Below are 25015 nucleotides of genomic sequence, written 5' to 3' on the forward strand. Positions count from 1 at the left end.
TCGTGTGACGAATGGGGTGGCCAGTTTGCGTCGGGACCTGCTCGGTCGGGCCGGGTCTCCCTCTCTAAGCTGACACGCTGGGGGCAGCTGGGCTCCTGCGCTGGGGTCTGCATGCACACACTCCGCCTTCTGGGTTTCGGGTGGCCTTTTCTTGACCTCTCTCGGCTGGTTTCTCTTTTAGCTGGGGGGGGGGGTTGGAGGTCTCGCTCCAGAAGCGGATGGATGTGCTCCGATACGGGCGACACTCCGCGCTCGCTGTCCGCAGTGTTGGGATACAGCAGGGTCTCCACAACCACGAAGGTCCGGTGCAGTGAACTGTTGCGAACAGCCAAATTCACCCCCCTGTACCGTAATTACACCATTGTGTACTGCAGTATATAGATTGATTGGCTCAAAGACATCAGAAACCCTCCCTTATCGGATAATTCAAGTACTAATGCGTTAGCTTTAAGTTAAGCACAATAAAACCGATCAACTGAGACGAACAAATGCAAACACAAACTGATAGTAATCAGCTAAAATAAAGAACATGAATCCCTCCTCTGCTGTGCAGCGGATGCCTGCAGTCTCTCTCTGCCTCTGTGATCAGCACGCCCCACTGTAATGAAGGATAAAACTGTCAGAGAGCCTGCAAAGTCGTCTCCGGCCTGTCATTCCCAGCACTGCTGACACAGAACCTGGAGCGTTGGCTCCGGTGTGTTACCCTGAGCAGGCTGAGCTGCGGGTGCTGGGGAGTGGGTAGCTGGGCAGGGGGCAGGGAGAGGCTCGCTCGCTCGCTCGATTTCGTCTCGCCATCCTGGTCCGGCACGGCGCTAATTGGACCGCCGCACATGCCAACCTCGGGCTTGGTGTCGCCCCCCGCTCTGCCCGGCTTCGACCCGACTGGATTGCGAATCCGGGAAGGGTATATCTGCAGGAGGCCGGGCCCTGCCGTGCACCCACGGTGGCCGGCAAGGTGTGGTTGGGCCTCGAGGAGCGGTAAAACGGACTTTGATCCCCAGCGGGATCCAGGCGGGCCGGCAGTCCAACTCCCCACTCCTCACAACCTGGACTGAAGGGGATCCTGCGGGGGAACATCGGGCGGCAAGTGTTTCGAGTCCATTTCTGGTTGTTCCTGCTGCCGAAGCCCGAACCCGTTGAGGGGGTTCCTAATATTTTGGCCAGTGAGTGCAATCCAGCGGGAGGGAGGAGGCAGGGTGCTGGATAACCTTCTCTCTCCAGGGGAATGCGGAGCAGCCTGCACGTGCAGTAACGTTGTTTCCTTCCTCTGTAGAATAGACGTGGCCTGTTTCGAGGGGATGCTGGGAGCTGTCTGAAACATGGCGTGGGACGCTGGGCTCTTCCGACGGTTTCGTCTTTCTCTTCGTAAATTAAGGGTCTTTTCTTTTTTAGCCAGACACTGCCTCTGCACGTTTCCCTCGATAATAATCTCGGGGCTTTTTGACTCTAGTGTTCCTACCACAGTACATTTATTGCAAAGTCTGCCGGGCCAGGGCTGCTCTTATTCCCCAGTGCCGGGTGTGGAGACGCTGCTTTTCACAAAGGGTGGTGGGGGCGTGGAACAAGCTACCCAGCCATGCCGTTGAAGGAGGTGCCCCGGCTTCTTTCAAGACAGCTGGAGGAGATCCTGGGATTCATTAACCTAACGGGGCGAAAGTGCCTATCTCCTCACTTGGATTGTTTTTATGTTCTTATTAGTGGGATTAGTTATCAATTCAGCTGATGTTTCTGGGAGTAGGTTAAAAGGAGATGCCAAAAAACAGTTTGCACAACATAAACCAGCGTGCTGAATAAACTGTCTACGCTGGTCATTTTTCTGCAGATTAACACTGTGCATCGCATTTTTACAGACTATTCCTGATCAATGTTTGCTTAATCTCTGCCAGTTAAAGGAGCACCTTTGCACTGTTGATTGGAAAAGTGTCCCACTGAAGTCAATATACTAATAACGTATATATGTCAAAATACATGGACTTTTTGAAAATGTATAAAAGCCCAATGTAAGGTGCTTAATTTAGTAATTATCCTGTTCAGTTGGAAGGTGTATATCCTATTTTTCCTGATGATTTTAATCAATCACAAATGGGCTGCTCTTTCGACAAGGACGATGGGCGTGGATTGACAGTTTTCATTAGGAAAGGAGGGCCAGTTCCTCACCCAGTTCCATTCCACCGCTCATCCTCACTGTCTTACAGGCACTTATCCAAGTAACCAGTCAGATCTCCTCATTTTTCACAATTTGACAATCGCTGATAAAATCGGCAGGAACATGTCTGCAGAGGGACACTTCAGAAGCACAGCAGTATTAAACACGTACCTATATCTATATGAAAAAAAACGTTTGAAAATATAAGTGTTCTACAGTATACTGCAGAAAAGTAGAAACACTAATGTAAAATTTTAGACATTTTAATCTTAAATTTCAGACATGAAAACTGACATTAATGTTAGATGTCTTGGACATAATTTTACATACTTTTGTACATGCTAGTATGTATATTTGAAACATTTCCATATACATTTAAATCAAACTAATGTTAAGTAAATATTTTGGATGACAGGGTCTTCTCCTGCTGCGCTCCAGAGCTCTGGAGTTCTTTCCCCAAGGATATCGGAGAGCCACCTTCTCTAAACTCCCTCAAATCCAGACTCACAGCTTCTTCTCCTTCAGAAGGGTTTGATTTAACGGGTTCTGTGTCTGTCCCTCTGCTTTCCTGCTGTATTCCAAACCTTTCTTTGAATTGTCTAATCCTGCTCTCTCCTCCAGCTGTGTGCTTTTCTTCCCCTTACTGTCAAGTGCTTTAAGAAACCTCTTTTAAAGATAAAAGAGATAAATATGCTAAAAATATTTGTATTATTATATATTTAACTATATTTTTAGAAAATATAGTTATGTTTCCAGGTGGTTCTGCGTTTGATGTGGTGGATTGGCAGGTGGCTTGGACTCGGATCTCTTGACATTTTGGCTGGTTGACGTTTCTCTTCGGGGTGGGTGAAGGGAATCATGGGGGGGGCGGGGGGAAACAGGCGGGTTAACCCTCGCCTTGCTGGAATATTGCAGACATCAACGAGTGCCAGACCCCCGGCGTGTGCCCCAACGGCCACTGCGAGAACCTGGTTGGCACCTACCGCTGCCTGTGCCACGAGGGCTTCGTCCCCGAGTCCGACAGCAAGGGCTGCCGAGGTGAGATCCGCCCACTCCCCCCCCCCCTTCGCCGTGGTGATGGTCTGTGCCAGCCCGTGACTCCCATCCCCACCCCCACCACCACCACTGTGCTCCCTGTCAACAGACATCAACGAGTGCGAGGATGCCCGGCTCTGTGCCAACGGGCACTGCATCAACACCGAAGGCTCCTTCCACTGCCAGTGTTACCCCGGGTACCAGCCCACGCAGGAGGGCAGCCACTGCGAAGGTAGGCCTCCCTCTGCCCTGTCCCGTTCTCACCCCGTTTCAGCAAAGCTCTGCCTAAATAACCTGGGAGAAAGAAAGCACGAGTCCCGACAATAGACACCCTCATCCCCAGCTTTACGAGGGCAGTTAGAGCCCGAATTTCTTTTTCAGAAGCAAAACACCTGTGAAAGCGACACCCATTACAATACCCATTCAATGGAGGTAAAAGTCTTCGCTTCATTCCAAGCGATCATAACCGGACATCAGCCCATTGCATTTAGGTACTTTTCCAGTTTGCTTGGGTAGTTTGGCACCAAAACTGCTAATTGTGGGTTATAGCATGTAGAATTCACCAACACTGTTTTTTTCGTTTAAATGCATTATCAATGGAGAGGTCATATGGAGAAGTTATAGCACACATAGAACAGTAGAACAACATTCCTGAACAACATTTTGTACTGAACCGAAATGGTGTATTATGTTAGTTAACACGTCTTGTGCAGTCTTTGACTGTAAACCCATAAAAGTCAGACATCTCTGGAGATTTCGATACCATCGTGTGCATGCATCATCAGATTAAAACTAGGAATGCATTGGGGTATTCAACGTATGCATGCATCATCAGATTAAAACATTTCACTGTCTGAAATTGTTCAAGTTTGTCTATCAATATTATTGTTGCACTCAGAATATTATCCCGCACTTTAACTAGTGTTACACCCTTACCATGTCTGTGAAGACAGTTAGGACAACAGCCAGGAGCAAGGTAGAATTAAAAAGGAAGAATGAGCCACACACTCAGAGTTTGTATTAGTCAGGGATGTTCACTTGTGGAAAAAAATTATTCGTGTGAGTATGCCTCCTTCCTTTGTTTTAGAACTTTCTTGATTAACGAGCTGTGGCACCAGCCCTGAGCTTCCCGACACAATCTCTGTTTAATTCTCACCTAGAGAACATCTGTATCTCATGATCAAATCATTTCAATATTAATAATAATTGCTCACACTTATATAGCGCTTGTCTGGACACTCCAATCAAAGCACTTTACAGGGAATGGGGATCCCCTCCCCCCACCAGCAGTGTGCAGCCCCACCTGGATGATGCGACGGCAGCCATAGTGCGCCAGAACACTCCCCACACCCCAGCTCTCAGTGGGGAAGAGAGCAGAGTGATGGAGCCAGTTCAGAGAGGGGGGTTATTAGGAGGCCATGATGGGTAAAGGCCAGGGGGGAAATTTGGCCAGGACACCAGGGTTACACCCCTACTCTTCTCGAGAAACGCCCTGGGATTTTTAATGACCACAGAGAGTCAGGACCTCGGTTTTATGTCTCATCGGTGCCTTTTTAAAGTATAGTATCCCCATCACTATACTGAGGCACACAGGCCATGGGGTGAGTGCCCCCTGCTGGCCCCACTAACACCTCTTCCAGCAGCAGCCTCAGCTTTCCCAGGAGTCTCCCGTCCAGGTACTGACCACGCTCACACCTGCTGAGCTTCAGGGGGGGGGCTGCCAGTGGGGAACTGCAGGGTGATATGGCTGCTGGCAAATTTCAAGTGCAGGTTTTGCGCATCTGGCCTCTAGCAGACAGTTGTACAAAGAAAGATGGGGTGAGGATGCAGACTGTCCCATCAAGAAGGTTTTCCAAGAAAAAGACAGATCTCCTCAATTTCATGGTGCCGTATTTTGCCCCGGGAAGCTGTAGCATTGACAGCATTAGAATTAATTTCCCTTTCATAGCACCCAGTATCAACATGTCACTTTAATACTGTTTCCAAAATGATTTCTACTTCTGATGTGGCCAGTTAGCCATTTCGGTTCATTTATTTTGTGTTTTTTAAAGAAAAGAAGTGGAGATTTTTTTTTGGGGGGGGGGTGGGGGTGGTTTGCACGTCTTTGCCAGGAACGTCACTGTCAAAGCTGTGAGATCACTGGGGCATGTCCTTCAAAACTGACTCTTTATAATAATAATTATAATAATAATAATTGCTTACACTTATATAGCGCTTTTTCTGGACACTCCACTCAAAGCGCTTTACAGGTCATGGGGATCCCCTCCACCACCACCAGTGTGCAGCCCCACCTGGATGAGGCGCCAGTCCGCTCCCCACACACCAGCTCTCAGTGGGGAGGAGAGCAGAGTGATGGAGCCAGTTCAGAGAGGGGGGTTATTAGGAGGCCATGATGGGTAAAGGCCAGGGGGGGAAATTTGGCCAGGACACTGGGGTAACACCCCTACTCTTTTCGAGAAACACCCTGGGATTTTTAATGACCACAGAGAGTCAGGACCTCGGTTTTACGTCTCATCTGAAAGACGACGCCTGTTTACAGTATAGTATACAGTATACTCTTTGACACTACGCAACAGTATACAGTATATTAATAAAGGGGTGCAATGAGCCCTCTCGACATGATATTTTAAGGGTGACGTCCCTCCCAGGGTCGCTCAAGATCTGCAGTGCATGTCGGCATTGTGGATGTGGCGCCAGTTTTGTGCCGGGAGGATTGGGCCCAGTTTGAATCCAACCCCATAAGGTACCGGGTACTCTATACAGGCAAAAGCACCACCTGCAACTTTTCTATGGTCTGTTGGCTGTTTTTTATTTGATATTTTCTTAGTAATGTTATTTTATGTGGAATGAGTCATTGTTGCATGCCTGCGGCTTAAATTACCCCCTCCTGGAGATGAATAAAGTATTTGGGGTTGAATTGAAAATGCTTAGCCCCGTGAAAAAATTGGGCACAAATGAAATTTACGTAGGATAACCACACCGCTTCAGCTAGAAAAAATTAAATTCCTCCGTTCCAGACCAATGGGATTCGGTCATCCGCAAGATGTTCCTTTGAGGCCAGGGATCATTAACATCACGCAAAACCACACAGTTAGAAATTACAAAAAAAAAAGCTAAAAGAGAAGTCAAGGAGCTTGAAAATGACTAAGAAGGAAAAAGATGGGAAATCAGACAGTTTAAAGTACTGGGAGTTGAGCAGCTTGCTGGTAGAGAAGGATGTTAAGATCCTTTAAAGGTCTCAGTGGAAAACTTCTTGTCTGGCTGTTCCAGTGAGGGACCCAGAGCAGGTAGTTTGGGGACCTGCAGCAGATTAAACTGACCTGATCCTAAAGACGGGAGTGAAGTCTGAAAAAGCAGAAAGTTAGTGAGGTAGATGGGACCCTTTTTCCTTTCACAGCCTTGAAATGCCAGCAGCCATATCACCCTGCAGCTCACCGCTGGCAGCCCCACTGGAGCTCAGCAGGTGTGAGCCTGGCCAGTACCTGGAGGAGAGACTCCTGGGAGAGCTGAGGCTGCTGCTGGAAGAGGTGTTAGTGGGGCCAGCAGGGGGCGCTCACCCTGCCGTCTGTGTGGGTCGTAATGCCCCAGTATAGTGACGAGGGACACTAGACTGTAAACAGGCGCCGTCCTTCAGATGAGATATCAAACCGAGGTCCTGACTCTCTGTGGTCATTAAAAATCCCAGGGTGTTTCTCGAAAAGAGTGGGGGTGTAACCCTGGCATCCTGACCAAATTTCCCATTGGCACTTACCAATCATGGCCTCCTAATAATCCCCCTCTATGAATTGGCTACATTACTCTATTCTCCTCCCCACTGATAGCTGATGTGTGGTGAGCGTTCTGGCGCACAATGGCTGCCGTCGCATCATCCAGGTGGATGCTGCACATTGGTGGTGGTGGAGGGGATCCCCATGACCTGTAAAGCGCTTTGAGTGGAGTGTCCAGAAAAGCGCTATATAAGTGTAAGCAATTATTATTATTATTACCTACCGTCCGGTATCGAAGCATTCAGTCAAAGATTAACAGATTACAGAACAGCTTCTACCTCCAATAAGACTGCTAAATAGCCGAGCTGCAGTCACCTTCAGCAAATCACCTGTAATGGCTACATTGACACACAGTTTTCACTTTATTCGGCCTGCTGCACTACTTAGACATAATGTATTGCATACACCCTGGGCGCATCGCAGCTCTATGTATATTGAGCTCTGTCTTGAGTTTATTTTATTCCATTTCTGTTGCATTATTATCTATTATTATGTAACCTTTCATTTTCTGATTTATACCACTCCCTTTGAGCGCGCCAAAAAGACATTTCATCGCCAGCAACTACTGCTGCATTCTGTATTGTTTGTACATTTGATAAATCAACTTTGATTGATTGGTTGATTGACAGGTTTGGCTTCTCCCCCCTCTCCCCTCCCCATGCAGACATTAACGAGTGTGAGAGACCCTCGAACTGTCAGAGGGGCCGCTGCATCAACACCATGGGCTCCTACCGGTGCGAGTGCCCCAAGGGCTTCCAGCTGGTCAGTGGGCGTCTCTGCCAAGGTAGGCTGGTGCTTGCCATTGGTCAGGAGATATAATCACCAGTGACACTAGCAGGCACAGGGGCCCCGTCTCCCTGAGCTTAGTGTCCGACACAGTGATTGTAGTGCAGCGGAGAAAGCATGTCCCAATCCAAATGTTCATTTCAAGCCAGCAGCCATATCGCTCTGCAACTCACAACTGGAAGCCCATTGAAGCTCAGCAGGTGGGAGCCTGGTCAGTGCCTGGATGAAGAGACCTCCTGGTTAAAACTAAGGTTGCTGCTGGAAGAGGTGTTAGTGGGGCCAGCAGGGGATGCTCACCCTGCGGTCTGTGTGGGTCCTAATGCCCCAGTATAGTGACGGGGACACTAGACTGTAAACAGGCGGCGTCCTTCGGATGAGATGTAAAATCGAGGTCCTGACTCTCTGTGGTCATTAAAAATCCCAGGGTGTTTCTTGAGAAGAGTAGGGGTGTTACCCCGGCGTCCTGGCCAAATTTCCCCCCTGGCCTTTACCCATCATGGCCTCCTAATAACCCCCCCTCTCTGAACTGGCTCCATCACTCTGCTCTCCTCCCCACTGAGAGCTGGGATGTGGGGAGCAGACTGGCGCCTCATCCAGGTGGGGGTGCGCACTGCTGGGGGTGGAGGGGATCCCCATGACCTGGAAAGAGCTCTGAGGGGAGTGTCCAGAAAAGCGCTATATAAGTGTAAGCAGTTATTATTATTATTTCCTGTGAAAGCCCGCCATTTTCCAGCACAAACAAAACTTACCTTCCTGCTCTTGTTTTCTGGAACCTCATCGTCCATCAGAAGGTATCGTAATGGGTTAGGGGGTGTGAGCAATTTCATGTAGGGCGTCACGTGGTAGTGATTCAAAAAACAAAAGAGAGAAACAGATTAAAATGGGGCTGCTGGCTAAGGTTTGCCTGTCAAGCAAATCCTTAAAGAGTTAAGAACTGCACATTCCCTCTGATCAGGAATGAAGAAACGGGGAGGCTTATCGGCACATGATTTCTTTTGTCTCTGGCAGGGCAAAGAAACCAGGCAGAAAATGTAAAAAAAACAAACTAATATTTGCTTGCAATAATTTACAGACCCCAAAGCACAACATCTACATCTATTTTGTTTAGATGTTAATAAAAGTGCGAGTTATCGGGGTCCTCTTATGTAGTAAGGCACGAATACTGTATATAGGAAAATGGGGGATGTCGTTCTTTATAAAGTAAAGATCCTGTTCAATACTAAATTTCTTCCTCAAATGGACGCTAAATGAGTGGGGTACCTCTTCCCGACTCCAAACTTGACATCACTAAACTAAGCGAGAGACGAGAGCTACACACATATAATCATCCACTATTTCCCTTTATCGATCCCTCATCAATTTCCCTTCGGGATCAATAAAGTCCTATCTATCTATAAGAAATCGGTATTTACACATTGATAAGAGAGCAGTCCCTTACCTAAAGCCTAGAGTTTAGTGCTCAGATTAACTGGTGTTCCGTTCTTACGGTCTGTCAGTTGAGGGCTGCTCTCTTGTGGTCCTGATCCTTCTGTTTTTCTTTCTTCTCTTTGTTAATTACTGTATCAGCATTGGTCCGGTCTCTTCTGTTGATCCCCTAAGAATGCTGACTTTGGGACTGATACAAAATTAGCTTAGTCTTAATTGGGGGGGGAGGGTAATTGCTTGGCTTGCTGGATTTTAAGACAGGAAAAGAGAGGCTATCTTTCTGGTAGCAAAATTTTGTACAATGACTGGAGGCCTCCTGAACTCGTCGCACTGTGCAGCTTTCTGAAATATCCTAAACCCTCCATAGCGTAGCAACTGCTTTTTGTCCAGGAACAGGTAAAGGTGTATGTGACACCCGAAGAAGACTCCACAGCCGAAACGTTGTCTCTTTTCTTTCCCTTGGAATGAGTTTTTATTCAGCCTAGTACAGATCTTTAACTGCGTTAATATATTCTGAAACAAGGTCCATGCGTATCCGGTTTCCAGTCCATGATCTGTACGGCTCTGTGGCCGAACAACGATGTTTAGAGACAAGAGGAGGCCACGTAGACTCTCTGCCTCCTTTGCTTGTAAGGTCTGGATCAGCTTTGAGGAAAACTGTTTTTTTATATATATATATTCTTGGTCATAGTAAAGGTGAAATCTTGGCAGCCTTGCCTTCATGTTATTTCTGTCCCCTCGTAGACATCGACGAGTGCACCCACGACAGGAGTCTTTGCCAGCCGAACGGGCTGTGCCAGAATGTGGAGGGCAACTATATCTGCCTGTGCCATGAGGGCTTCATCAGCTCAGAGGACAAGCACAGCTGTGAAGGTAGATTACATCTGTGATCTGCGAGAAAAGACCTGCCACCTTCCCCGCTGTTTCTTCGGCTTTTGTTTCTTTATTTTGCAGCCAGGACTCAACCAGTAAATGTATTCACTCGGAACACACCATGAGTCCTTAGGCCCAGACAACGCTGAATCAAACCTGGGTCTTGAGTTGCCGTAGCTGGGATTCCCTGAGCAGTAGGCATTCTGCCAAAGGGGTAGGAGGAACGTTAGTCAGCCAGGGCCTTCATGGCGATTTGGTTAAACGGTGACCCGCCGAAACACATGACATCATCACTCGGTGCTACCCATCCCATAAGGCATGGCGGAGTGGCCGGGTCATCAAAAAGCTGAATGTTGCCGAGAGGTGTAACTGACAGTTATCGGCTTTGTCGGGCATTCCTGATGTGACACGAAGGAGTGCAGTGATGAGCTGGGCTCATACAGCTGGGGCAACGTGTCAACTCTTGAGAATCAAAGAAGTGTCTCGGGGTGCATTCCTCACATGGAAATGAGAGGATTCAGTAGCACCTTAAGGGAGCTGATTTTTCTCGTTAGACAGGAGAACAAAACCAGACGGAGAGTGGCCACACCCAGGGAGATAGAACTGTGATATCTCGGGTTAGGCACAACAAGGGGCATTTACGGAGACTGTTCAAGTAAAGAAGAAAATTAAAACTGAAGGTTGCCGTTTCTGACTGCCAGATGATTGAAGTTCAAGTCTTGTCTTCTGGCCAAATAGGATCTGCCAGTGATTTAAAAATCTATTTAATCAAGATGTAACAGGGAAAGTGGAACAGCGAAGGTTGAGGACCTAACTCGGGCAGGAAGGGTAAGATATCAGCTTGGTCCGAAACTCAGTAAGTACCTCCCATATAAATATCTGAGAGAATATGGGTTTAATGTGTGTGAATCCTCAGCAGGCGGGCTACGTGACAGGAGGATCTGTTATACCTAGATACTAACAGTCATGGATTGGAATTCCAAAGGAATGATAAAGACCTCCTCTTGATGTCCTTCAACAAACAGGCCACCATCAACTTCAAATCCTGTAGAGCGAAGCATTGAATTGAGGAGCTGTCTTTACTCCAAGCTAGCACTTACCCTGCAAGCAACAGGAGCTGCTTCCCTATGGAGAAGACTCAGCCCCAACGATGCTCTCCCTGTGGTGTAACCCGGTTTCTGGGGAGAATCCCAGTCGCAATGATGCTGTCCAGATCTAAACCACCCGAGGAATGCCTGCATCCTCTGATTTGCCTTCATCAGCTGAGCCACACTCAGGTGTCCCTGCTTTTTAAAATCCCCTGATTCCAGCATCCAAGTACAGATTTCATTACACCTTTAAGAAAGCAGTAAGTTTAAAACTCTGGTCTGGTCCTTGTAAGAAGAAGTGTTTGCAGATTTTTTTTTAACGCAGCCCTCTTAAATCACCTCTGTAACAGATCAGCATTTGAATTGATCCGTATCTTTAAACATGATTAGCTGGGAATTCATCATGCATTGGATCTATGCGTTTCCAAGCGATTAGCTGGGAAATCAACTGTTGGATTTTCCACCCGCTAACAGGAAACATGAGCTGGCAGGTTGTTGGTGATGTTGTTTCCGTACCACTGCTCACTAAGAGAGGAACCACATTCAGAGAATTGAGAAGACATGGGTGCCCTCTTGTGGGTTGGGGTGGAATAAACAGGCACCTTGCTACACCCCACTAAAAGGATCCTCACCAGATCCAGTGCTAAAGACTCCCTGAAACAAATCTTCTCCTTCTGAAACCAAGACCTTTGCTTCGAGTGCAAAGAATTGCAAGAGGAAACAAGGACTACTCAGACCATGGGCAGCTGGAGAACATGCTTTTATACAAGGAGGTCACGAGTGAAGGCAAGCTAGCCAGCTTTGTAGTGGCCTCTGCTTATATGGGGGGAAAAGCAGTGGTTCGAGGATGCAGCACAGTGGATACGAGCAAGCAAACAGTCCAGAGTTGTGGTCTAACAAAGGAAGAATGAAATCCAAGTAGACTCGAGAGCGAAGCACAAGTGGAAAGGTGAAATTGAGACAAAGGTAGGCTAGGAAGCCAATAGAGTAACACACGGGAGGGAACACAAAGCTTGGGAACTCAGCTGTGGTTCAGAGCAAAATTCTATAACAGAGCCCAGAGCACTGCTAAGGTACTGGTTGCCAGGGTTACATGATCCGACAGGAAGCCTGCTCCACCTGAGATGGGTTGGGTCGTAAATGGTGGACAGGTGGAACAGGCTTCCGGTCGGATCAGGTAACCCCTGCAACCAGTAGAAACTCCTCTGGATGCTGTGGCAATGCTGGCTGGGGGGCTCAATGGTGATCCATGGGGGGGGGTGCCAGCATGATAAGCTCCTGTTTTCTTCTGCAGAGATCGAGACGGACGACGACGACAAGAAGGAGTGCTATCTGAACCTGGACGACACAGTGTTCTGCGACAGTGTCCTGGCCGTCAACATCACCAAGCAGGAATGCTGCTGCACCGTCGGGGTGGGCTGGGGGGACAGGTGCGAGATCTACCCCTGTCCCGTCCACAATTCCGGTACGACCGTCTACTCCCCCCACCCTTAACTCAGCCCACTTCTGTGTGTGTGTCCAGTTTTGCAACAAGCCTTTAAAATGAATGGGGAAATATATTAAATTCAGTCTTATCAGTTCAAATGTCAGTGCAGCTTTATTTCCACCAATAACGTGCAAAAAGATAAGAGACTGATACTAAGCAATGAGGCCTAATTAAATTGGTTCTGAAGCTAGGCAGTATCAAAGCTTTCTAACTTTGCTAAATTAGATCTAGTCGTGATTCTTTCTATTTAAACTTCTGTTCATCATTGAGCAGGATCAGTCACCCCAGTCACATAAAAAAGAATGGTATAGCAGGGTCTAGACATTCGCGAAGGTTTGGTGCAGAGAACCATCGCCGGTTGCCAGATTCACATACAACTAAGTCTAAGTCATTTATACCACCACATAATCTACTGCAGTTTATAGTATAGTACTCAGTTTAAAAGACATAAGTAAAGCTCTTATATAACAAAACACTAATGCATTGGCTTTAAGTTAAGTAAAATAATATTGATCAACTAAAACAAACAACAGCAATCACAAATGTGTAGTAATCAGCTACAATAAACAACGTGAATCCCTCTCTCTCTCTCTGCTCTGTGATCAGCATGCCCCACTGTAATGAAGTGGGCAATAAAACTGTCATTCCCCACACAGCTGACACAGAACCTGGAGCGTCCATTCCAGTGCAGGCTGAGCTGCTGGTACTTGGGCAGCTCAGAAACTACTACAGATTCATCTCAGATTCATATCTTCTGTGCAAGATCATTTGGACATTGATATGAGCAACCTTTGTCTCATTTTTATCCAGCTCTGCTCTGATTCCAGCCCAAACCCCCCAGTGGACAGACTAAATCATTCATTTTGCAGACATTGAGACCCTGCTTGTATGAACAGGCATACCCTCAGTGTTCTCATGAATAGATCGAGGACAGGCACAGCACAGGACAAGGCAGAAGAACATATGGACCTGGAGAATATAAATTCCAGCATCTAGTTTCAGAGAAAGTCGTTGTGCTGCCTGCTAGCTTGACATAAGGGAACGGTCTAACGGTCTAAGGTGTTTGTTTCAGTCATCCTGGAACACAATAATAATAATAATAATAATAATAATAAAAATAATAATAGAATGGTGAAATAACAATTCACTTATGGAAAGGTGTGTGTAACCAGTAAAAAAACGGTGTACATCTGGACCAGCAGTGTGAACCCTAATGAGCCTTCCATCCTTTTTTAAACAGCTTCTTCCAGTTTAGGGTCACAGAGGAGCTGGGGCCTATCCCAGCAAGAGCCAGTACATCGCAGGGCACACACTGACACATACACACACTCATATCAGGGCAAATTTGCCCAGAAGCCAGTTAACCTACTAGCACGTGTCTGGGCTGTGGGAGGAAACCCACATGATCACAGGGGGAACATGCAAACTCCACCCAGACAAGCACCCCAGGTCCACATCTGAACCCAGGGCCCAAGCGCTGCGAGGCAGCAGTGCTTTAAACTGTGACACCGTCGTGTTCTTTCCCTGAAGCTCCTTTCCGATGCTTGTTTTCCGCAGCGGAGTTCCACTCCCTGTGTCCGATTGGAAGAGGCTTCTACATCGAGGAGAGCATCACAGAGTATGGGCTGCCAGCGCACAGAGGTAGGTTCTCGCTAAAACAAGAGATACATACACACCCCTATTTCTGTTATACAGCTGAACTTCCCCCTCCGATACAAGCTGTTTTGTTTGTTTTGTCTTAGACAGCACAAAATGTATTACTTAATGCAATTAATGTGCCCGACATGTTGATTGTTGGAGTGCACTATAGAGATCCTGCAGATTTAATTTCTCCGCATAACTGCTTCAATAAACTGCTTGTCAGCAACAACAGCCACCCTTCTCCAGCATTGTGGTGGAAAATGCAAAGTCTAATTGTATTCAAACAAAAGCTGAAGCTCAGCAGCTGTGAGCCTGGCCTGTACCTGACTGGAAAACCTCCTGGGAAAGATAAAGGTGCTGCTGGAAGAGGTGCTAGTGGGACCAGTAGGGGACGCTCACCCTGTGGTCTGTGTGGGGCCTAATGCCCAAGTATAGTGACGGGGACACTAGACTGTAAAAAGGTGCCGTCCTTCAAATGAGACAAATGAGGCCCTGATTCTCTGTGGTCATTAAAAAATCCCCAAATTTCCCCCCTGGCCTTTACCCATCATGGCCTCCTAATGACCCCCCTCTCTGAACTGGCTCCATCACTCTGCTCTCCTCCCCACTGAGAGCTGGGGTGTGGGGAGCGTTCTGGCGCATCATCCATGTGGGGGTACACACTGCTGGTGGTGGAGGGGATCCCTATTACCTGTAAAGAGCTTTGAGTCGATTAATATTATTATTAAACATATCTTAATGGTTTTTGGCAAACTGAGCACTTCAGGGGAGTAAGCTCTCCTGAGGGCATGGGCATCTGTTGGCACACAGTAGGTGCCGTTTCAGGCTTTCTCTTCTCACATGAATGCTTTGTCTCATTCCTGCTGGGTGTTTTGGTTTCTCTCTGTGTCTTGGCAGATATCGACGAGTGTGTGCTGTTCAAGGAAGAGATCTGTAAAGAAGGCCACTGTGTGAATACACAGCCTGGGTATGAGTGTTACTGTCAGCAAGGCTTCTACTACGACAGTAACCTGCTGGAGTGCATTGGTAATTCAGTTCTCTCTATTGTGGTGTCTGAGCTGTAGTCAGAGGTAGGTGAGATGTAGCTGGTAGTTCTACCCAAAGCCACAAGAGGGTGCATAGAGGTCATCTTAAAAGGGAACTGCAAAGCTATTTTTACATTTTGGGGTTATGATGCTTCGGCAGTGACGAATGCATGTCAAACCACAATGAAACTACCAAGTACACGAGAAGGTGTACAAGCTCCAGTTTACATCCAAAAAGATGGAAAGTTTCACAGTATGTGTCACAGCATATTGCTGTCATTGCCTGTGCTTCAGAGCGAGGCAACAAAACTTCTATTGACGCAAACACAGCCCTAAACATTCTTTAGACCAAGCGAATTTCACTACGATATTAGCAGTAAAATATTTTCATCAAACTGGCTCATACAAGGCGACACATTTTTTAGGTACTTTTAAGCATTGGAATAAAAGAGCAACCTGCCGACTAACTAAAGCACACTCATAATAATTAACATTGTTAGGAGACCACGTTTCTCATTTGCTTACAGTGACTAGTGAGCAGGAAGGAAGAGGTTTGAACTCTTGCTCTCGTTCCTGGCCCCGACCAGCGGTTTCTCAACATGGTACCAGACAGTGCCTTTACCTCAAAGAGGCTCGAGAGAGAGAAAACTGTTTCAAACGTCACCCACTCTCCGCAGTCTGGAGGCAGTTTCCACCTTTATACGTCTTGCTGATCATATAAGGGGATCTGCAGTCCTAACGTCTCACACCAGTTTATTAAATCTCGGAACGCAATAAATTCATTGACGTTCTAGAAAAAAATGACAAATTCCAAATTAAGTCTACAATCATAAACTTTGTGAAAGTGCTGTAAGGTTGCCATGTTGTTGAGAGTTCATGAGAATTGCGACTTGAAGCAGCCCTTCCTGCTCACTAGTCCCCGTACTGACTAATGTACAGAGATGTGAAGAGGCCCTTCCTGCTCACTAGTCCCTGTGATGACTAATGTACTGAGATGTACGAGGGAATAAGTACAGGTTGTGCAGCAGACATTTCACTGCAGAAATGTTCCAGCGTGATCCGCAGGCAGAGTTAACCGGTGAGCAGTGTTTGTCAGTGAAACCGTCTGGAAAAGAAGAGCAGTATTTCTACTGGATTAGAAGAGCTGGATCCACAAGGGTCACAGGGCCGCTTCACCTCACCGGAAGTCCTGCTGCCTCGTTCTGAATCGCAGAAACATGGCGCTGAGCAGACCTGGAAATGATGAAAACAGGAGGTTTTACAAGTTACTGTGCACAATTTACTTTCACCGTAGTTTGAAATGCACTCATCACTACCGACTTTTTCTAACCTCAAAATTTAAAAATGGTGTTGCAGCTCCCCTGTAACTTGGAAAGTTCTGACAGCAGAGGCCCGGGCTTGAATTCAAGGGAACTCCTTGGGCACCAGGTCTGAACCATCCGATTGCTTTTTTGTTTGTCTCTCTACACACACTAAAAAGGAACAGCCAACACAGAAATGAGAAAAACAAAACAACAAACAACATTCCGTTTTCTTTCTTCGAAAGTCAGTTTGGCAAGTTCTAGCATGTGTGGAGTGCCGGAGTTTTTTTTCCCAGGGCTTGTCCTCATCTCCTCCTTCGGATACAAACATTGAAACTCATAGAACAAAGACAGATCCTGCGGGAGGCTTTATAAAAGCAGGTCCTGGAACAGTTTTCTTAGCCCTCCAGAATAAAACCCCAAATTGGGAAAACAAAATAAAAAAAGGGGTAATATTTTTCCAGATTTTGGAGCAGACATCCAACGGTGGCGAGTTTGCCCTGTTTATCACTGGAGCATTGCAGAAGAAACGTTTGCTGTTTAAGCCACTAAATGGTTCCGATAGAATTAAGACAGAGACGAGTTCCCTTCATTGATCAAATCAGACACGTCTCACACAAGGCCAGTCGTTCTGCAATCCACTGGCACAGTCTGTTTACCTCAGTGGTAGCTGATCAGCTCAGCCAGTAAGAGTATCATCCCATCATCCCGAGCTTGTTGGTTGCTGGTTGGCCTGACTGCCTGCTCCCAAGCACAGGCTCCTGTCTGCCTGAGCACTCCCAGAGCTGGGCTGAGGTATCCCTGACTTTCCTTAGGGCAGCTGATTTCCAGTCAGTGACTGAAGAGTGAAACCCAAACCAGAGAGCACAAGTGGAAGCTGTGTGGGAACGCATTTAAAAGCGAAAACAGGGGGCCCTTCTTTACACAGAGGGCGGTGGGAGTGTGGAACAAGCTGCCCAGCCCTGTGGTTGAAGCCCCTACCCTGGCTGCTCTCAAGACACAGCTGGGTGAGATCCTCCAGTCAGGACAGGGCCACTTTACACAAAGGGTGGTGGGAGGGGGGCCCAGCCATGTGATTAAAGCCGATACCCTGGCATCTCTCAAGACACAGCTGGATGAGATCCTCCAGACAGTCAGGACCACTTTACACAAAGGGTGGTGGGAGAGGGGGAACAAGCTGCCCAGCCATGTGGTTGAAGCTGAACTGCTTTCAAGAAACAGCTGAAAGGGATCCTTCAGTCAGGACAGGAAGAACTCTTCTTTACACATAGGGTGGTGGGAGTGTGGAACAAGCTGCCCAGCCATGTGGTTGAAGCTGAACTGCTTTCAAGAAACAGCTGGATGACATCCTCCAGTCAGGACAGCAAGCTCTTCTTTACACAGAGGGGGGTGGGAGTGTGGAACAAGCTGCCCAGCCATGTGGTTGAACCTGAACGTCTTTCAAGAAACAGCTGGATGACGTCCTCAGAAAAACGAACAACTCACTACCGCACAGGTCACAACAGCCAAATCTTTAACTAGTTAACTAGGCAAACGGTCAATGAGGTGAACTTCTGATTCCGAAAAGGAAAATAGCCTTTTTCTTTGCCTTCTGGGCGTTCCTCGAAGGCAATGAAGTTTGTAGCTCAGCTATTATCCGGTCTCGGTCTCCATACCTGGAAATGATAGTAACTGGGAAAGCAGGGGAGAGAGTTGACAAGTCCAGTCAGAGAGACGGATAACAAGCCTTTCTTCTTGTCTTGTCGTCTGAGCGTCTGGGGCGATCATGCAGGAGACAAAGATTTTATTTTTTCTCTTCTGCCTTCGTTGCGTAAACCAACAGGTACAGCTGGCACTGTGCTGGGGGCTCTCGCAAATTAAAGGGCTTTTCGGGCCATTCTTCCATCTGCTAACGGCTCTATCCGATTCAGGGTCACTGGGGGGCCAGAGTCTATCCCAGCAGGTGACAGGGTACACCCTGGATAGGATACCAGTCCATCACAGGACGCACACAGACACAGACACACACTCAGACCAGGACCAATTTTCCCAAAGCTGCTTAACCCCCCAGCCAGGATGTCTTTGCACTATAGGAGGAAACTCGTGCAAACTGATGAAGAACATGCAAACTCCACCCAGACAGCACCCCAGTCCGCAAGGCCAACCACTCTGCCCAGCTAAATGGCTTTTGAAAGGGCAAAACGTTTGGCCATGTCGTTTTTTGTTTGTATGATTAAAAGCTGTGTCGAAGATCTCTGTTTGAACACCTATGTGCTGTATAGGAGCATGGTTAGGCTAGCTGAAAAAAACAAAACACTGGTGTTGGGCACGCCTCTGAAACGTCACTTAAAAGCCCACCGTCGTTTACTAAGCTGGGGGTCACGGGTAGCCTGAGATGCAGGCCTGCCCCCCAGTTGACGAGAGTTGGGTCTTCCCTGCTGCAGTGCCGCGATGAAGAGGGGAGCTTGCCCTGATCGGGCGCTGTTCTGTGCCACCAGACGTGGACGAGTGCCACGACGAGTCGCTGTGTGCCAACGGGGCCTGCGTCAACACTAGGGGCTCCTTCTTCTGCACCTGCACCCCCCCCTGGGCCTCCGACTCATCCAAGAAGAAGTGTGTGATGCCCGCGGTCGTAGGTACGTGGCAAGGGGGGAAGTCCTGTTCTGAAGGGCAGCAGACCGGTCCTGGCCGGTACACTGCAGCAGCGCGGCGCGGCTCTTCGAGATTTAGAAAGTGTCAGAAAGATGCTTATTCCTCGTCAGGGCCACAGCACCTCAGAGGCTGTCCCAGAAGCGCAGGGCACAAAGTAAGACCACCCCCTGGACGGGACACCAGTCCACCACTGGACACACACCCACACACCCCCTGGATGGGATGCCAGTCCATCACTGGACACGTGTACACACACCCACGCACCCTGGACGGGACGCCAGTCCATCACAGGACACGCGTACGCACACACACACCCACACATCCTGGACGGGATGCCAGTCCATCACTGGACACGCGCACACACACACACCCCCTGGATGGGACAGCAGTCCATCACTGGACACGCACACACCCTGGACATGCCAGTCCCATCACAAGACACACACACCCCCTGGACGGGACACCAGTCCATCGCTGGACACACTTTGGGAAGTGAGTTTGGGAAGCCCCGTTCTGTGTTGTGTGCTGTTGTCTGGAGGCGATCCCCTCCCCCACCCCCGCCTAACACGGCAGGGTGCCGTTGCAGATGTGGACGAATGCCAGGACCCGGCCAACTGCAAGAACGGGCGTTGCCTGAACACCCTGGGGTCCTACTACTGCATCTGCTCCCTGCCCTGGACCCTGGCCACCGACCGCAACAGCTGCATCCCCCCCGAGGAACAGGGTGGTGAGTAAGGGCGTACCCATCTTCATATTCGAAGGACTGCCCCCCAACCCCCCAAACCCCGACCCCACCCGACCCCTTCAGCGCGATTTTAAGCTGGCGGGTGTTGCTTAAAATGGAAAGGGACCTGTTGAAAACCGCCGCAAGACGGGACCTCCTCCTCCTCCCTTGGCCTTCATCTCCAGTCTCCCTGGGGTCTTCTTATATCATGCCTGCTGGCTTGTAGAGCACCAGCAAAGATCCGTCGGTCTTTAGCCAGTTCTTCTATGGTATCCCAGCTACGGCTCACGGCCTGCAGGTTCTCCTTCCACAGATCTCCGCCAGGGGGTTTGGGGTCTTCCTCGCTGGCGTCTTCCCCCTTCAGGAGTCCAGCGCAGGGCAGTCTTAGTGATGGAGTTCTCCCTTCTCGCGATCCATCTCCCCCGTCTTCTCTTCCCGACGGTGGCCGTACTCTCTCGATGGCATGGGGGGGCTAGCCTTTCTTCGCCCGGAGGTAGTCCTTGTTCCGGGAGAGGCGTAGGATCCTTCCCAACCCTGTGGGATGAAGTGTTGTGAGCTGGTTCAGATCTCCCTGCACCATGCCCCAACGTTCTGAGCCATACAGAAGAGTTAGGGTTAGACACAGCTCTGGTATAGCTTCAGCAGGGTGCGAGTACTATATTGGGGTGACTTCCAAATGTTGTGAAGCATCCTAAAGACATTTCCGGCTTGAGTTAGTCTGTTCTGGATGTCCTTCTCCCTGGGTCTGTTTCGGGACGAACCAAGCGCTGACGATCTGAAATCCGTGCCTTTCCTGAATGTGGTTTTCCACTGATCGCGGCTCCTGGTTTAGTAGCAGAGCTCACCCAGAGCCCCAGATCAGAGGGCGAACAGGGGTAAATTAATCCCTTAAACTACTGTAGGTGCATGTTACACCAGTCAGCCCCTTACAGCATAGACATCGCATATAACATACAATGAAAAGCATGTGTGAGGCACTTACTGTGGTTTTTCTTTTTTTAAGAACAAAAGAGGCCCAAATTAGGGAATGTAGGAACTGTAGAAACTTCTAGTTGTTAAATATGTTCGCTGATATTTAAATACGCACAGCAGTGAGCACCTCGCAGCTCTTCGGTCCCGGGTTCATTCTGTTCCGGACTGGGGCATCTTCCGTGTGGAGTTTGCATGTTCTTTTTTTTTGGTGTTCCGTTGTTGGCTCGTCTTCCAATGGCATGTCGGGGTCTTTAAAATGTCCCAGTGTGCTTGGGCGTGTGTGCGTACCCTTTAAGAACCGATGGCCCATCCAGGGATAGGTGTTGAGTCACTGCTACTCTTACCAGGAATAAGCAGATTTCACATAATGGGTAGACACCTTTTTGAATGTGTTTCTGGCCATGTACTGTTACTCCGGTATATTTTTAAATTGGTTTCAGCAAGGCTGTGATAAGAGCATAAAAAAGGTACAAATAAGAGGGGCCAGGGTGTTCATTTTAGTGACGTGGCTGGGTGCGTGTTCCAGACTCCCACTCCTCTTAGTGTAAAGGCTCCTGCCCCCTGTTCTCACTTTTAAGTGCACTGCTCTGTGGTTTCCGACTTGTGCCCTTGTTCTTCCTGCCTGGCCCCGTGACGAGCCAGGCAGAAATCGATCGTCGCAATCCTGCAAAAGATTCGGGGCGTCAGACGAGCAGGGGATCTCCTCAGTCGGGCTGACAGAGGGAGGTCACCCGTCAGCCAATAGGTATTAACAGCAAGATGAAAACAAGAGGGACAGGAGACCTCGAATTGCGCCGTCCCCGGTTTTGGCAGGTTCCGTTCAATTTCAAGCAATCCCTGTCTGATTGAAAGAGGCGAAAGGGGTTCTTTGAAAATATGAATATTGGTACGACCCCTGCGCTTGAATAATCCATGATGGGCGATTAACGAGGGAGGGCCAGGGAGGGGGGGAGATCTAAGCTGGGGCAGTTCAGTCAGGGCAGAAGGATGAGATGATAACTGTCTCCCGAACGTTACAGGTAAGTGTGACTGACGCACACAGCTCAGCCGAGTCCCAACCACGAGGCAAATTCCGAATGTTGTCTGCAGTGTTGAGAGAAACAGGTTTCCACATCAAGAGCAGGGATCACACATTCCTCGGTCTTCCTTCCTTCCATAGTTCACACATATGGAAACTACAGTACATCACCTGCTGCCATACGGATGGAATGACCAAGATAAAAACATATCGAATGCACACGTGAAAAAACATTGCAATGCAGAAAATGCACTTCATTGGTAGAACGTGCATCCTGCACAGTGCCCAGATACTGGAAATCTGAATGCAGTCTAAAATCCGTCTTTTAACGTTGCGGGAGTAACGTCAGTATACATTGAAATATAATGACAGATGTCTGAGATATAATGATATGCGTTTTAAAAATGCATATTTGTTGATGGTCATTAACATTTGATAAATGTGTTCCAGTATGTGTTTTGGCCACTATTTGTAATGCAGGATGCAAACCGGATACCTCTTATTGATCTTTACACTGGTAAATGTTGCGCTTTTACCACAATTTTACCATACTCCTGCTGTGGACTCTAGGGGGTCTCTACTCTGTTTTCACTTGCTTACTATAGTACTGGCCCCCAGGAAATGATGATGGGAAAGCCACAGAACTGTCACAAGACAATGATCAGTTTACCAAGATATCTCTCGTCTGTCTTGAGAGAGATCGTCAGCATATACACGTCTTTATCTGTCAGTTCTAAGTAGGCTAGGAGACTCTCGATAGCAGGTATCCTTGAAAATCAGATAGACAGAGGCCCCCTGACACTGTGTCTATCACAGAAGATAAGGAAAAGGCTTTATAGTGCTGTGTTTTTAAACCTGACACCAGTTCGGGCAGAGCGATGGCACTGTGGCTCAGGATCTGTGCCTGTGGCTGGAAGGTTGCCAGTTCAGATCCCGCGGCCGGCAGAGGAATCCTACTCCATTGGGCCCCTGAGCAAGGAGCAAGGCCCTTCACCCCAACTGCTCCAGGGGTGCTGTATAAATGGCCGACCCTGTGCTCTGACCCCCAGCTTCTCTCTCCCTGTCTGTGTGTCTCATGGAGAGCAAGTTGGGGTATGTGAAAAGACACATTCATAATGCAAGACATTGTATATGGCCAAAAAAGTGATCTATCTCTTGAGTTTAGACTTCAACCGTTAGGCCCTGCAGAGTGCAAAGTCACTGCGCAGAAAAGCACAGGTTTTGAGTAACTCAAAACACCCAGATTGTGACATGTGAGCAGAGCAGGAATGAGTGTGTATCAGGTGTTATACAGTATGTGGTCATGCTGCATCGATCTGCATCTGCATCCATCAAACCCCCAGAAATCAAAGAGCCTGTTGGTTTCTCTGTCCTTTTTATGACGTCACTTCAAGTCTCAGCATCAGCTCCCCCACACTGCCTCCACCCAACGAGACCGCCCCGTCTTTCCGCCCTGCACCACCTGCAGTCATCAGCGTGATCAGTTGCCTGACTAGCCAGCCGATCAGGGAGTCTGCTCGAGTGTTGTGCGCGCACATGCCTGTGGCTCGAGGAAGGGTTGTGTTTCAAGCCCTTCCTTTGAAACACATGCCTCTTTTGCTACCCCCCCCAACCCTCTTCCACGTCCCCCATGGCCGGGGGGGGGGAGGGGCTGGGGCTCGACCCAGGCGAGGCGGTCCTGCTTTTGCCTGCCCGTGCCGCTTGTTGGGGCGAGACAGCAGGGAGAGAGAGAGAGACACCTGTGCGATGTACCCGGATTGTTTTTGCCTTGTGTAACCCCCATGTCTGTGGTGATCCCTTGCAGATGTGAATGAATGTCAGGACCCATCCTATTGTAAGAATGGAGTGTGTATCAATACGCCTGGTTCCTATCACTGCATCTGCACTCAGCCCTTCACCTTCAGCGCTGCGCTCAAACAGTGCGTCTATGACGGTGGGTATCAAACGCTGCTGAGCAACTTTAGCGTTAGGGCTAGCTGCTGCCAGGGTGGGAGTGGCGCTGGCCAGGCTGGGCCACGTACTGACTGCAGGAGGGGGGGGGGGTGCCCCCGTTAGTGACGGGCCCAGGGGGTCGGGGCCGACCCTCGGCACAACAGAGCCTCCTTCAGGCCGCCGACTGGCCGGCAGGAAGCCATCAGCGTGGCGTCGCGTGCGTCCGGGAGGAGGTCGTCACCGGGAATCGAGATTGCGGGTTTCTCCCCCTCCCTTTCCCAATTCCCCAATCCCAAATTTCGGATGGGCTGCAGCTGCTTTTTGTGCGCCGTGTGCTTGTTCAGTTGTCGGGGAGGCAGGCAGTAAAACTTGAGTTTCGCCACTCGGAAGAGCGACATTTCATAGCTTGACAGAATCGCGGAAAGGAGGAAAGCGCAGTAAAACTCTGGAAAATCAACACCCCCCCATGAATGTTTCCTGTGATTATAATAAGAATCGCTTACACTTATATAGCACCTTTCTGGAGGCTCCACTCAGAGCTCTTTACAGGTCATGGGGATCCCCTCCACCACCAGCAGGGTGCAGCCCCACCTGGATGAGGCGCCAGTCCGCTCCCCACACACCAGCTCTCAGTGGGGAGGAGAGCAGAGTGATGGAGCCAGTTCAGAGAGGGGGGTTATTAGGAGGCCATGATGGCTAAAGGCCAGGGGGGAATTTGGCCAGGACACTGGGGTAACACCCCTACTTTTTTTGAGAAACGCCCTGGGGTTTTTAATGACCCCAGAGAGTCAGGACCTCGGTTTAGTGTCTCCATCTCTATACTGGGGCATTAGGACCCACATAGACCGCAGGGTGAGCGCCCCCTACTGGTCCCACTAACACCTCTTCCAGCAGCAACCTTGGTTTTTCCCAGGAGTCTCCCCTCCAGGTACTTGCCAGGCTCACTCCTGATGAGCTTCAGAAGTTTGCCAGATGTGAATTGCAGGGTAACATGGCTGCTGCTTGGTGTTTGTGTGTGTGCAGTGCTGTCCAGTCCTTGTCACTTGTCAGGCTTGCTCCCACTGTGGAAGTGGGGTGGGGTGGAGGGGGTTGGAGCGCTGCAGGGTCAGCTGGCATTTGCCACAGTAACCAGCCACCCCTCCACGAGCCTGTCACACTGTACCGG

General features: G+C 48.9%; 1 protein-coding gene across 1 annotated transcript in view; it reads left to right on the forward strand.

The window, feature by feature from the left end:
- The window catches only part of LOC148646957 (latent-transforming growth factor beta-binding protein 3-like), a 40405-nt gene that overhangs the window by 5564 nt on the left and 9826 nt on the right, over positions 1–25015 (forward strand). The window contains exons 5-14 of the mRNA XM_088609475.1: positions 3062–3184; positions 3291–3413; positions 7613–7732; positions 9904–10032; positions 12415–12585; positions 14164–14247; positions 15145–15273; positions 19051–19188; positions 19791–19931; positions 23723–23851. Coding sequence (XP_088465601.1) covers positions 3062–3184; positions 3291–3413; positions 7613–7732; positions 9904–10032; positions 12415–12585; positions 14164–14247; positions 15145–15273; positions 19051–19188; positions 19791–19931; positions 23723–23851 — 1287 coding nt within the window. The remainder of the gene's footprint in view (positions 1–3061; positions 3185–3290; positions 3414–7612; positions 7733–9903; positions 10033–12414; positions 12586–14163; positions 14248–15144; positions 15274–19050; positions 19189–19790; positions 19932–23722; positions 23852–25015) is intronic.

Source organism: Lepisosteus platostomus, chromosome 16 (assembly GCF_059453375.1).
Source record: "Lepisosteus platostomus isolate fLepPlt1 chromosome 16, fLepPlt1.hap1, whole genome shotgun sequence".
NCBI classification, from domain to species: domain Eukaryota; kingdom Metazoa; phylum Chordata; class Actinopteri; order Semionotiformes; family Lepisosteidae; genus Lepisosteus; species Lepisosteus platostomus.